Source organism: Andrographis paniculata, unplaced genomic scaffold, assembly GCF_009805555.1.
Source record: "Andrographis paniculata isolate CXL003 unplaced genomic scaffold, ASM980555v1 Contig45END, whole genome shotgun sequence".
NCBI classification, from domain to species: Eukaryota; Viridiplantae; Streptophyta; class Magnoliopsida; order Lamiales; family Acanthaceae; genus Andrographis; species Andrographis paniculata.
This window is the reverse complement of record NW_026137579.1, coordinates 1,923,331-1,936,583: the sequence shown is the minus strand read 5'-3', so window position 1 is coordinate 1,936,583 and position 13,253 is coordinate 1,923,331. Positions and strand designations below refer to the sequence as shown.

Genomic DNA, 13,253 nt, shown 5'->3' with positions numbered 1-13,253 from the left:
TTTATTATTTTTTAAAATACTTTAATTATGTATAAACCCGTGCATAAAACGGGTTTAAATGCTAGTAATAATGAAATACAAAAAGGTCTCACATTCAGGTGCATAGGTAAAAATTATCATTATTAATTATTTACTCAGATTGTGTTTATTAGAAGGATTTTGATAAATTTTTACTATTTACTATAAAAATATAAAATTAAATACTATCTTCGTGACGATAGATACGAAAATTTAGGTAAAGTATAATTAGTAGATAATTAAGAAATGTATTAATAAAAATGATTATTATTTAGTAAAAATAGTTTAAGATTAAGATAAACAAATAATTTAATTAAATTATACACATAACATGTCCTTTTTTTAAAAAAAAAATATAATTATACACTTTAGTCATTTTTTAAATTTTAAATTGTATAATTTTTTAATTTTCGTTAAACTATTTAGTTATTTTAATTTTAATTTATAATTATTTTTAATATACAGTAATTATTTTTACTAATACACTTCTTAATTATTTACTATTCATACTTTACGTAAATTCTCGTGTCTACGATACGAAGCCCAAATTAGATGAGATGGAGGGAGTATTAATTTATTTATCATATTTTTTCTTAGATTTTTCTTTCTATACATTAACTAAAACAGTATATTATATCAGTAAGAGATTATATAATTTAAATAATTTATATTAATTTATTATTTTTATATTTTGATGTGAAATATTTTATAAATCAGTAACATTATATAGAAAATAATATAAAAATAAACATAAATTTTGAAATTTATATTTTTGGAAATAAAAATCAATCAACAATGGAAGTCATCGCCAAAGATCTACAACAAGACAAATATTCCATAAATATGTATATAAACATAGGTTAAGTAATAATATAATATCAATATTTTGTATTTTATCTATAAAGCATGTACAAATACTAGTTCATAATTAATGTTTTGATTAGAAATGTATATTTAATTATATAATTTTTATACAAATAAAAATAGTAAAATATTTTAAATAAAATAAATAACTAAATAATTTATCAATTATTTATTTAATAATTTTTTAAAACATATTGCTACCTAATTCTTAAAAAAGAAACTTATAAAATAAAATATGGATTATTTATTTATTTTATTTAAATAGTACATATATACAACAAACTAAACAGCTTTGGACGATTTTGTATATATTTTAGTTTAACAAAAAATTTCATATAATAAAAAAATACAAAGCACTTTTTTTCTATATACCAAAATATAACAGTATTATGCAATTTACCTACAAATATAGATATATGAGAGAGAAACGTAAACCTCTCTAAAACCCTAAGCAAGCCGCCCGCCACTCTCCCATCCGCTCTTCCACGTTTTTATTCTTCTGTCCCGCGATTGTGCTAACCGCCTCTCTGTGATCGAGCTTTTCGATATTCAGTTTCGTATTCGAGACATTCCGCAATCCTATTTTGCTGACAAAATCACATCCCGATCATCATCGTCGTCGCCAAGCGGATTACTTTGCTGTCCCCTGCATCTGATCACAATTTGATCGTCCGCTCTCTCATTATTAACAGGAACTTATTGCTGAAGGTGCATGGTACTTCCCTTAACTTCTTTCAGATTAAGTTTTCTCGGTGGAATTTCTACAAGTAACAACCTTCCGCTCTTGCTTCTGATACTTTTTTTGTTTTCTTATTGTACATTACTACGGTTTGTGCTTTGTATGCGGTGTGGAATCTCGGTGTCAATGTGGATTATGATTTGTTTGTTTATGGCTAAATCGGGCATTTTAATATGAATTAAGAAATTCATGTGGCTGCTTTGTAATCTGTCTTTTGTTGGTTGATGCCGATGGTCCGAGACTACAAGGTCGACAACATCAGCTATGACTTCCACACGTGATTTATTTTTATTTTTTGGTCTTTTTAATCAGTTTTGTTTCCGTGTTCTGTTTCGAATTGAGTATCTAGTTGCATTGCATCTGTACTGATGATTTTAATTGTTTTATCTCTGTGTTAGGAGAAGAATTTTGTGAAAATTTCTAATTAAAAGAACAGAACAGAGAATACTGGTATGTTATATTTACCAAATAATGGTTTAGGGTTGTGAGTGGTTAGGGAAGAAATCGTCTTCCTTATAGTTTAATCCCTAATAATTTCTTGTCCAAAAATTTTAATATGGCAGCCGTTCAGTTCTTAGGGCCTGGAGTTTACATTGGGAATGTTTGTTACTTTGGTTGTATCTCATTGTTCTATCAAAAAATAAATAAATAAATAAATAAAAAATAGATGAATTGTCAAAACTTGTTTATGACTTACCCACGGTTGAATTAGATGTGTATTTAGGGAAAGGTTGGACTTTGAATTTTACTATCTTGGATATTATTGCTGAACCTGGAAAATTTCATCTTTATTTTAGTTCATGATGAGATTAGAACAAATTGATTTTCTGGTTTTGGCATGTTGGCTAAGTTTCTCACTGATGATGCTCCAACTATTTATCTAATATTCTAATAGACGATCTTCTTAAGTCAGTTTCATATATGTTTGTATCTCCCTGTCATTCCTTGGCCCCCATTTTCCATGCACATTCTTTGCTTATGCAATTTTGTTTCCTTGAAATATATAGAATATTGTTGTCTTAATTTTTTTGAACAAACTATCAATATGTGTAAATAGCGTAAATCTGTAAGAAAATAAAAAATAAGTATCCTTTGTTCCTTTATAAATATGAAAAGTTATTTATATAAATAGGCTTGACCACAGAGAACATCTTTGATTGTACTCTTATGTTTGATTGGGTTTTTTATTCCTTTCTTTGTAGATTCTTAAGGTATTTCCTTATGTAATTCAATGGAAACATAATAATATTTTTCATTTGAGGGGACCAGAATAAATCTTGGCAAATGCATGAATTAGTTATCATATCCCTGGCAGTGATTATTGATGTCTTTGTTTAAGGGCATCCCATGCTAGAGAGAAGGTTTGATACTAACAAACTAATAATGAATTTCTTCATCAATGATCATCATAACAAGCAGATTACTTTGCTGCTAGTGATAAAAGCCGGCCGATTGAATATCTTCTATACTAGCGGATAGGTTCATTGGTAGTGAGCGAATCGAATACCATCCGGAATAGTACATCATTGTATGTGACTGGGATGGATCCAAATTTGTTTCCCAAAACTGAGCCCAATGCACCCAGGAAGGTATTAGCATCAATTCTGATCGAATTCATTCCTCATTTGTTAAATTGGATGTTTTGATTTTGATTTGATATTCAGATTTATTTATTTATTTGTTCCCCTATTTTTGTAATTAAGTTCGATTCATGATCAGGTTAGATTTGCACCCAAAGCTCCTCCAAAGGGACAAGCGAAGCTGGTCCTGCCTAAACCGTAATTCTCTCTTTTACTCTGGATATAGAAACAGAATTTTTAGGCTCCTATTCTTAAGATGAATTTTCTTTTACCATGGTTTTATTTGTCTATTTCTGTTGCAGTGAGAAACTTGAGGAGGATTTAGATGACGCAAAGACAGACCATCTTCTGCGCCGGCTTCAAGTATTCCCTATCTGTCTTTTCGTATCAGCTGATAAACATAGTAATATTTTATTTTTCTTTCCAATGAAATCATTCTTTATTTGCGCTATAGGAAACATCTGTCGCAGGCAAGGTCAAACCTGAAGTAAAAGGTAAGTTTAGATTTAAGTAAACTTTTAGCATTTTAAACCATATTTTAGAATAAGCAAAGAATAAATTATCGTGATCCATATTCTCCATCGTTTCCCAGAGAGAGCAAATCACATTCTGTCACACGAACAATTTTCAATAATCACTTCTTTAAGATGACTGCCTTTGATTTTAGCTGGCCAGCGTCAAGTTACGTCCGGTGTTGGAGGATCATCTTTCACCAAGTCATTTACCTTTTCAACTTATAAGAAGAATCAGGGCTCATCTTCAACTGGCAAGTGTATTTTGTAATTTATTTTTCTAGCACAGTATACAATATTGGGTTTTCATTCAATAGTAATTTTTTCCTGTCTACAGGTGATGCTGCTGTGAAAGAATACAAGGAACCATGGGTAAGGCTAAGCTGGATTTCTAATTTAGTGTCATTGAAATATCCTTCCCAATAAAATTTCTGTGATGATTTTTGCAGGATTATTACAGTAATTATCCTGTAATACTTCCCTGGAGAAGACCATACTCTGGAAATCCAGGTATTTAATCCTTTGTAATGCGCTGAGCTAATTGTCAATACAAACTTATATGCCTATGATTGCTATTGCTACTGAGTTCCTATTCTTATGTCCTGGTAAAAAATGTGCATAGAACTGCTTGATGAAGAAGAATTCGATGAAGATCCACAGGCATCAACTTATGATGAAAATGATGTGAATCCCGCAGGGGAGCTTGGCCTATTTGTCAGTATATATCCTTTTTACAATAAATTGACATTCCAGCTACACTGCACAAGTGTTAGAGATATAACAATTGTATGTTCGACAGGATGTTAGTGCTGAGAGCACTAAGCTCTTTCTCCAACTGCCGGAAACTCTGCCTACAGTTAAGCAGTCAACTGGTGCAAGGCCTCAAATGTCTGGAAACAATCCAACTCCCACAAGCGAACCGGGGGAATCCTCTAGTATCATTGAAGAAATTCCTGAAGGCTTGATGGGGAAAATGCTAGTGTACAAAAGTGGTGCTGTGAAATTGAAGCTTGGCAATACGCTATTCAATGTAAGCATTTGGACACCCAACCAATATACAGTAACTATAATATAGATCAAGAAACAAATGGGCTGATTTGATCTCTCTTGTATGTATGGCCAACAGGTATCTCCAGGCTTGAGCTGCACATTTGCTCAAGATGTTACTGCCGTCAATGTAGAAGAGAAAATTTGTTGCAATTTGGGGGAAGTCCAAAATCGCGTCGTCATAACACCTGACATGGATAGCTTAATTGATGCTGAATCTGATTTTTTGTGATGTGGCCATTCTTTTGTGTTCATATTCAGAGTTAACAGATATGATGGCTATTCTTTTGTTCTTTTTTGCTCTGGAATTTTGCATACATTGTTATTATTACGTTGACTCTCAGATATGGCTAAACTGTTTATTCATTTTGCACGAAAACAGTTTATAACATTGAGATATAGTGATGTTGTGTTGGCTTTCCTGCCGGATTTAAGTTTTCATCTCATTTTTACCATTTTAACGAAAGTAAATAAATATAAAAATTCTTAATATTCATCTATTTTTTATTAAGAAAAAGACAGTAATTTAAAATAGGAATAATAATTCAAAAGCCTTTTGCGCAGCATAGGGTCCAATTAAATTGGGCTCTGGTTTTATGGCCTATGAAATGTTCCAGCATGGGCCCAGGCCCAATATGTTGGCACCTTATTCTTATTCGGGGAGTTTTATGTCTATCCCCTTCTTCCGATCACAATTCGGTCGTCCGTCCGCTCTGTCTTCGTGAGCAGGAATTTACTGCTGAAGGTGCACAGTTCTTCCCTTAGTTTCTTTCAGATCTAATGTTTCTCGGTGGAATTTCTACAATTAGCGCACTCTCGCTCTTGCATCGGATACTTTTGTGGTTTTCTTATTGTAAATTACAACAGTTTGTGCATTTTATACGGTGTGGAATCGCGATGTTAGTGCGGACTCTGATTTATTTGAGAAAATTTCTGTGGCTGCATGGTAATCTGCCTTTTGTTGGCTGATGCAGATAATCCGAGTTCGAACTCAACAGCTATGAATTCCAGAAGGTTTTTCTGTTATTTTATTCATTTTTTTTTCTCTCTGTTTCGTAATTGAGTATTCATGTGCATCTGTAATGATGATTTAATTGTTTCATCTCTGTGTTGCGAGAAGAATTTTGTGAAAATTTCATACCTCTTTTTAGCGAAGTAATTAAATAGAACAGAATGGAGAACTTTTGTATGTTAAGTTGATCAAGTAATGGTTTAGGGTTGTGAGTGGGTGGGGAAGAAATCGTGTTGCTCATAGATTGATCCCTAATAATTTCTCAGACAAAATGCTTAGTATGGCAGTCATTCGGCCTGGAGATTAGTTGGAAAATTATGTTACTTTGGCTGTATCTCATTGTTCTATTATAACACATTTAGGATGGGTGAATTGTTAGAAAGTGCTTGTGACCAATCCTCTGTTGAGTTAGATGTATATTAGCAAAACTGGACTTGAACCTTACTATCTTGGATATTATTTTGATTTTCTGATTTTGGGCTGTTAGTTGAATTTCTCACTGATGATGCTCCAATTATCTAATCTTCTTCTAGATGAATTTCTTAAGTCAATTTCATATAGGTTTTTACCTCATTGCTTTCATTGTCCTCGTTCCTTTGTTTAAGGACATCTTATGCTAGAGTGAGGGTTTTCTAGTAACAAGCTAATCATCAATTGCTTCATCAACAACCCATTTTTGTCTCTTCTTATATATTAACTTCTGCAGATTGGTTTCTTTGTAATCAATATTCATGATGTTGCTACCGGTGTCAGGGATCGCAATGCTAGAACTGCCCTGTTTGATGGTATTGAGGAAGGAGGTATAAGGGCATCGCCATCATACTCCAACCATGAGATTGATGAACAAGAGAATGATAAAGCAGTGGATGGGCTACAAGATCGAGTTAGTCTGTTAAAAAGAGTAAGTTCATTCCTCTATAGTCTATAAGATGATATGCTTTGAGGTTAGTGGGAGGTGGGAGTACATTTCTTTTCCCTCTCTGCATTAATTGTGTATATCCTTTTAGTAGATCTTTTTGTGAGGGATTGGAGGGCAAAGTGATGCAATAAAAAGGAGACGTCATGTATAGTAAAAATTGTGGGGGATGAACTGAAGATAATGGCAACTTTACATTAGTTATAATAGAATTAAAATCTCCAAACCGTTTATTCTTATGCTAATGAAACTTTTACCTGGCCAGTTAACAGGTGATATACATGAGGAAGTTGAGGCCCACAACCGAATGCTGGACAGAATGGTTTGTATATTGTTGTCTGCACTATGACCATCCCGACTTCCAATCACATGTCTCTGATTCTAACTTTGTATTTTAGGGAAATGACATGGATGCCTCAAGAGGTGTTTTATCTGGAACCATCGATAAATTCAAGATGGTATTTACTTTTCTTACTCTCTACTTTTCACCCGTCTACTTTTCCCATTTGTCAAATTATTGCGTTCTCAACACAGGTGTTCGAGACCAAATCAAACAGGAGGATGTTCACACTGGTTGCATCATTTGTGGTGATCTTTCTTGTTATATACTATCTCACTCGGTAAGTGATCAATTGGAGAATTTATCTTCTTCAGCTCATATATCGATTGTGGCGTTCTCGTGCCACCATTTTGTGGATGATTCCTATGATCACTGCTATACCTACCTCTGTGGTGTGTGTAGATGGTATATGGTGTGATGATGTATGGTTGAATGACATGGTCTCTACCATTTCATTCATATATACACCTCCTCAAGTAAGTACCACTCTCTTTGAGTCTCTCTCTCTCTCTCTCTCTCTTGCTAAATATTGAAATGGAAACATCGTTCCTATTTTCAAATGTGCTTTTATTTTTTTCTGAATACTAACAACCACTTTTGTATGTCGACGCTATCGTCTCACATATATCTTTTGGAATGCCCCCCTCAAGATGGCTTCTCTAATTCTCTAATAAATGTATTCGACAATAGTTATATTTATTATTTACAAATATATTTTACCGACGAGTCAAATATTTGCAGGTTTGTTCTATTCAAAATTTAAAAATAGGTAACAATGTAAGTAAAATAAACAGCTATACACTCGGTTATACATGTACCGAGTTTGTATAAATCCTACGGTTAATAAAATCTATTGCAACAAATAGATAAATAAAGCCAAACAATGATGACACTATATTTTTTCATAATGTTTGTCTCATTTTATTTTTCTTTACTATGGTTGTGTTTTTTTGACATGTTTGGAAAAAAAATTTAGTTCGAGTTTAATATTAAAATAATATATAGTCAGATGTTTTGTAAATAAAAAAAATAAAAAAATAAAAATTATTTGTTTTGTGAAAATGGAAAATCTAAATAATAAAAAATTTATTTATGAAAAAAAAGAAAAAAATTCTATATTTTCCCCCAATTAAACCAAACGCTTTAGCGAAACCCAAAGCAGTACAAAAATTTACCGACTCTGATGGGCACAACAATCAATGTCATTAAAAATGAAGTGAAATATACAATATGACTTTGTCACATGTGATTCTAAATTAAAATCGACTCATTCCAGTAAACTGAATGATTAAAAATTTTAGTCAAAAAATTATTTTTGGTCTTAATGTAATTAAAATTGATTAATTTTGGTCTTAATATAAAATTTTTATATATTTTGGTCTCAATATAATTAAATTTTATCATTTTTTGTCATAATATAATCAAAACTTATCAATTTTTTGTTTTATTATAAATTTTTTTTTATCAATTTTAGTTCTAATATAACTAAAATTCATCGTTTTTTGTTCTATCATCAAATTTTATCTTTTTTTTTTATTCCACCGTCAACAAACTGACGGAAAATGCTGCAAAATTGTGCAATTTCTTCAAATATAAATATAAGGTTTGATTTCTTTTAACGTCAGCATTTTTCGTCGGTTTGTTGACGGTGTTGAACCAAAAAACGATAAGATTTGATTATATTAGGACAAAAATCTATAAAAATTTTATATTTGGACAAAAAAATTGATGAGTTTTTATTATATTAGAACCAAAATTAATAAGATTTTTATATTGGGACCAAAATTATGAATTTTAGTTATATTAAGATAAAAATAATTTTTTTTTTTCAAAATAAAAATAGTACTTTCTCCCTCGATATTTTATCCGATTTAGCGTAAACAAAAGAAATTTATGAATAATATAATTAGTAAATAATTAAAAATATATTAATTAAAATAATTATCGTATAATAAAAATAATTATAAATTAATTTTAAAATAATTTATTAATATAATTAAAATTAAAAAAATAAAATTAAGAAGTGGGACGAAAATTGAAAAATAGATATAAAAAGTGAGACAGAAGTAATAGTATGCACGCATTTTCATGGATAAACCATTGACCAAAACAAATTCATCGGATGTCCGTTTCAATGAGAATTAATTACAGTAATTATTTTTTCACTTTCTAGACACACACATACACGCCATGTTCATCCATCATAAAAGCTCTATCCGATTCATGCCGACGCGACTCTGACGTGGCGACTTAATTACTTGTTAATTTCCGATGTATATGTATATCCCACGTCACAATTTGTTACTTACCGTAATTTGAGAATGACACAAAAAATCACAGAAAAAAGAAATAATAAAAAAAATAAACTATAAATCACTCACACGTGTTGTATGAATGGAGGCATTGGAAGGAGGCGGAGGAGAAGAGGGTAAAAGTGGGACGATCTCATCCATCGGGATTCATATAAATCTCTGTTGTTCGTGATCCAAGTAAACCATAATTCTCCCCTTCTGATCATAGAGCTTTCTGGTATTCATTTCCTATTTCTTTGCAGAGAATCTTGCCACTCATCAACCGCTCATTCTCTCTCTTTCTCGCTGCTCGGGTATGTGTTTCCCCTGTTACTGAAAATTCTTCTGCGATTGTCCTCGCTGCGAGGGGTTATTTGTTTGGTTTGCTTTTGTTTGCATTTTCGGTGGATTTCTTGTTTTCATTTGTAGTTTCTGAAGAATGGGTCTTTTCTGGGTTTTTGATTTTTGGGGTTTGGTTTGATGTTCTGTTTGGTGTGAGCTGCGATGGGATCCGTTTGATGGACATTGGGTTGTTGGCTTAGTGAATATGTATTTGTATTGATTTTGATCTGCTTGTAATTTGCACTGAAGGTTGAATTTTGTGGGCAACTTTGGGTTTAGCAATTTGCTTGATGATGGTCCCTTTTCTATTAGGTAGTCTTGTTTAGGTTGAATTTAGCTTTTCCATTTCCCCAAATTTCGAGCAATGTGATTGTGGAGATGGTTTGCAGTCGATATCTTTGAGTTGGTAATTCGTGCTGTATTATCTTGGAGGTATGAGAAGGGGTTTCGACATTCAATTTATTGCTTATGTTTCAAGTGAAAGTTCAATTTAATTGTAGTTTATGATTTTTGCAAAGGATTGGGTTGTGTGTGGTGATAATGCTGATCTAAGGTATATGGATTTCAGTTGTCTAAAAGGGTTCTTACACATGGCAAACAACGAAGGATCGCCTCGAGAAAACAATGTGACTGCAAAGCCTCCTCCCGAGCCTTCACCATTGCGAAAAGCAAAGTTTTTCAAGGTATTGAATTCCTTAGAGAATTGACATTTTTAGGAAGAAAATTTTTGCAGAATATAATTACCCTGATTGTTGAGTGTTCTTGAAATTTTCGGCACAATGCTGCTGAAATTGGAATAACAGATGACCAAATTTTGGTTCTGTTTCTGGTTTCCTTGTCATGTAATTGAGGATTTAACTTTTTCCGTCCATCTCAAGCTGTGAATATTATCTGTTGTGTCAATTCTTTCCGAATGTTAGATACCTTACTCTACTTGCTTGCAGGCAAGAATGAGAATCTTGGTTACTGGCGGAGCTGGATTCATAGGCTCGCATTTGGTTGACAAGCTAATGGAAAACGAAAACAATGAGGTTATAGTTTACATGGTCCTTTTGATGAAAAAAAAATAAAAATGTAGCAACATTAATATGCATATGTGAATAGAGTTGTACTTGTTTTGTTTAGGTAATTGTTGTCGACAACTACTTCACTGGATCAAAGGACAACTTAAAGCAGTGGATTGGTAATCCACGTTTTGAGCTAATTCGCCATGGTACACTCTGTTTCTAGTCCATTAGTTTGCAAATTTTTTATGTTTTGATTCGGAAAAATACCTGTTTCTGTGTCATCTTTCTGATTTAAGTTCCCCTGTTCAGATGTGACGGAGCCATTGTTGATTGAAGTCGATCAAATTTACCATCTTGCTTGCCCTGCATCCCCTATCTTCTATAAATACAACCCAGTGAAGGTCAGAATCTAATCAGAAAAAGACTTCATCGTATTGTTAGATATTCTAATGTCTGCGAATCATCAAGTTTTGAAAGAAAGAAAATATATTGTCATCTATCTTACACAAGGTATTGGATTTACTTTCTTCCCACTGTTATGATCTCAACAGACAATTAAAACAAACGTGATTGGGACACTAAACATGCTGGGACTTGCCAAGCGAGTCGGAGCAAGGTTTGTCCGCTCATTTACATGTTATATATTAACATTCGGTATTTTCTCTATATATCTGTTGAATTCTTTTGTTAAACTTTTTTTTAATAGGATTCTGCTGACATCCACATCGGAAGTTTATGGAGATCCACTCGTGCACCCTCAGGATGAGAGTTACTGGGGCAATGTGAACCCCATAGGTATTTATAATTGCACAACAAACTTAAATTGAATGTATTTAATATCACCTCCGGTTTTATATGTTTGTATAATGTGCATTATAGGAGTTAGGAGCTGCTATGATGAGGGGAAACGGGTTGCTGAAACTTTGATGTTTGATTACCATAGGCAGCATGGAATCGGTAATTTGTCCCTTATGTTACCTATATATGTTTCTTGCTGCAATGAACATAATTAATGTCTGTAAATGATGAATTTGTGATTAACAGAAATAAGGATTGCAAGGATCTTCAATACGTATGGACCTCGGATGAATATTGATGATGGTCGTGTTGTGAGCAATTTCTTAGCTCAAGCTATACGGTAATGCTTTCGTATTCTACTTCTATACCTCTTTTAAAAATTGGACTCAGTAATATTAACCTAAACCATTCCACTGCAGAAATGAGCCATTAACTGTCCAGTTGCCCGGGACACAAACACGAAGCTTTTGTTACGTCTCGGACATGGTAGACATGCACTCCTAACACAGGAACACGCACACACATCTTTAATTGTTTTGATCAATTACCCAATGAGTTAAAATCCTGTTGTTGAAGGTTGATGGTCTTATTCGGCTGATGGAGGGAGACAACACAGGGCCAATCAACATTGGGAATCCAGGTTTGCGCCTAACCTAACCTCATTTGCAATATGAATAACCCCTTCATCGGGTTCTATGTTTAAATACTCACCGGTGCACGGATTCTGTATATATTAGGTGAATTCACAATGCTGGAACTCGCAGAAACCATAAAAGAGGCAAGTAAACTAGCTCGCAAGTGCCCAAATTATTCATTACGCTTGATGGATGATGCAAGTTTAATTCAAATAAACACATGTATGGGATTGCTTGCAGTTGATTAATCCAGAGGTGACCGTGGTTACGGTAGAGAACACGCCGGATGACCCTCGTCAGAGGAAGCCGGACATCACCAAGGCAAATGAATTGCTCGGGTGGGAACCGAAGGTCAAGCTGCGGGAAGGCATTCCTCTCATGGAGGAGGATTTCCGATCCCGGCTTGGGATTCCTGGTAAGAACGACAACTGAAACTGATCCCCCACCAACAGCTCCTGCAATTTCATTACATTTGAAGAAATCTTGATGAAGGTGTTGAGGAAGGAGAATTTGAAAGTGACATGTTATAGAAGAGTGAGTACATGAATAAATTATTGTTCTACGCTCAAGATCATTTTTTTTTTTTTTTGGAAATTGTTATGTTATGATCTTATTAACACTCTCTCTCCAATAATAATGACAAAAACAAAATCATTGTTCTTAATTACCAGTATCTGCTGTAGGCTGTAGTTTGGCTGTCAATATTAACTCTGGACTGACACTGTGGTTTAAACTCAGTCCAGTCTTAGGTTCATAAAATCCATACACAGTACAGTCGTTGTACTAATCTGCAAAAATGCATAAAAATTATTGTTATTTTTATTATTATTGTTATAACAGCTGGAGATTTAACATTTAACAAACTAGTTAAGGAGTGCAGCCGCAGGGCAGCAGCAACCAACCATTTGAAATAAAGTAATGAGTAGTATTAGTATTTAAAGTAAAGTAGATGGAGTGAAATAATTGAACATAAGAAAATTGCTAAAAAAGGGCACTGAACTGCTGATTAATATATATATATATATATTTATTTGTGGGGTTAGTGTTCTTTTTTCACCCAGAGGTCACAGGACTTGTTATTTTGAATATATAGAAAAGGAGATATGAATAGAATCACAGTAGTGTGATTGTTGTATATATTAGTACTGTTCC

The 13,253-nt window shown here is 33.1% G+C and overlaps 3 protein-coding genes across 9 annotated transcripts; all 3 read left to right on the top strand.

Moving 5' to 3' along the window:
- The first annotated feature begins 1,317 nt into the window (after window positions 1–1,317).
- On the top strand, window positions 1,318–5,126 carry LOC127251687 (uncharacterized). Of its 3 annotated transcripts, none has more exons than XM_051275505.1 (11): window positions 1,318–1,590; window positions 3,041–3,210; window positions 3,341–3,399; window positions 3,504–3,564; window positions 3,656–3,695; window positions 3,869–3,967; window positions 4,051–4,085; window positions 4,163–4,223; window positions 4,336–4,427; window positions 4,513–4,743; window positions 4,840–5,126. In XM_051275505.1, the coding sequence occupies exons 2-11, from the start codon at window positions 3,163–3,165 to the stop codon at window positions 4,990–4,992; spliced, it is 879 nt and encodes a 292-aa protein (XP_051131462.1). In that variant the 5' UTR covers window positions 1,318–1,590; window positions 3,041–3,162; the 3' UTR covers window positions 4,993–5,126. The 3 variants fall into 3 exon arrangements, with proteins under 3 accessions (XP_051131462.1, XP_051131461.1, XP_051131463.1); XM_051275504.1 differs by having other exon boundaries at window positions 1,318–1,597; XM_051275506.1 differs by lacking the exon at window positions 1,318–1,590 and adding an exon at window positions 2,054–2,071.
- Window positions 5,127–5,440: 314 nt separating this feature from the next.
- Window positions 5,441–7,754, top strand: LOC127251688 (bet1-like SNARE 1-1). The gene is made up of 7 exons (XM_051275508.1): window positions 5,441–5,505; window positions 5,735–5,774; window positions 6,526–6,673; window positions 6,954–7,010; window positions 7,087–7,146; window positions 7,223–7,308; window positions 7,431–7,754. The coding sequence occupies exons 2-7, from the start codon at window positions 5,761–5,763 to the stop codon at window positions 7,444–7,446; spliced, it is 381 nt and encodes a 126-aa protein (XP_051131465.1). The 5' UTR covers window positions 5,441–5,505; window positions 5,735–5,760; the 3' UTR covers window positions 7,447–7,754.
- A 1,446-nt stretch (window positions 7,755–9,200) lies between these two features.
- On the top strand, window positions 9,201–12,765 carry LOC127251685 (UDP-glucuronic acid decarboxylase 6-like). Of its 5 annotated transcripts, none has more exons than XM_051275503.1 (15): window positions 9,201–9,504; window positions 9,583–9,633; window positions 9,974–10,093; window positions 10,230–10,344; window positions 10,606–10,692; window positions 10,787–10,874; window positions 10,978–11,069; window positions 11,220–11,284; window positions 11,375–11,463; window positions 11,548–11,625; window positions 11,713–11,806; window positions 11,886–11,952; window positions 12,043–12,106; window positions 12,204–12,244; window positions 12,342–12,765. In XM_051275503.1, exons 4-15 carry the CDS (start codon window positions 10,252–10,254, stop codon window positions 12,531–12,533), a joined length of 1,050 nt encoding a protein of 349 aa, XP_051131460.1. In that variant the 5' UTR covers window positions 9,201–9,504; window positions 9,583–9,633; window positions 9,974–10,093; window positions 10,230–10,251; the 3' UTR covers window positions 12,534–12,765. The 5 variants fall into 5 exon arrangements, with proteins under 5 accessions (XP_051131460.1, XP_051131459.1, XP_051131458.1 ...); XM_051275502.1 differs by having other exon boundaries at window positions 9,201–9,517; XM_051275501.1 differs by having other exon boundaries at window positions 9,201–9,633.
- Window positions 12,766–13,253: the final 488 nt, after the last annotated feature.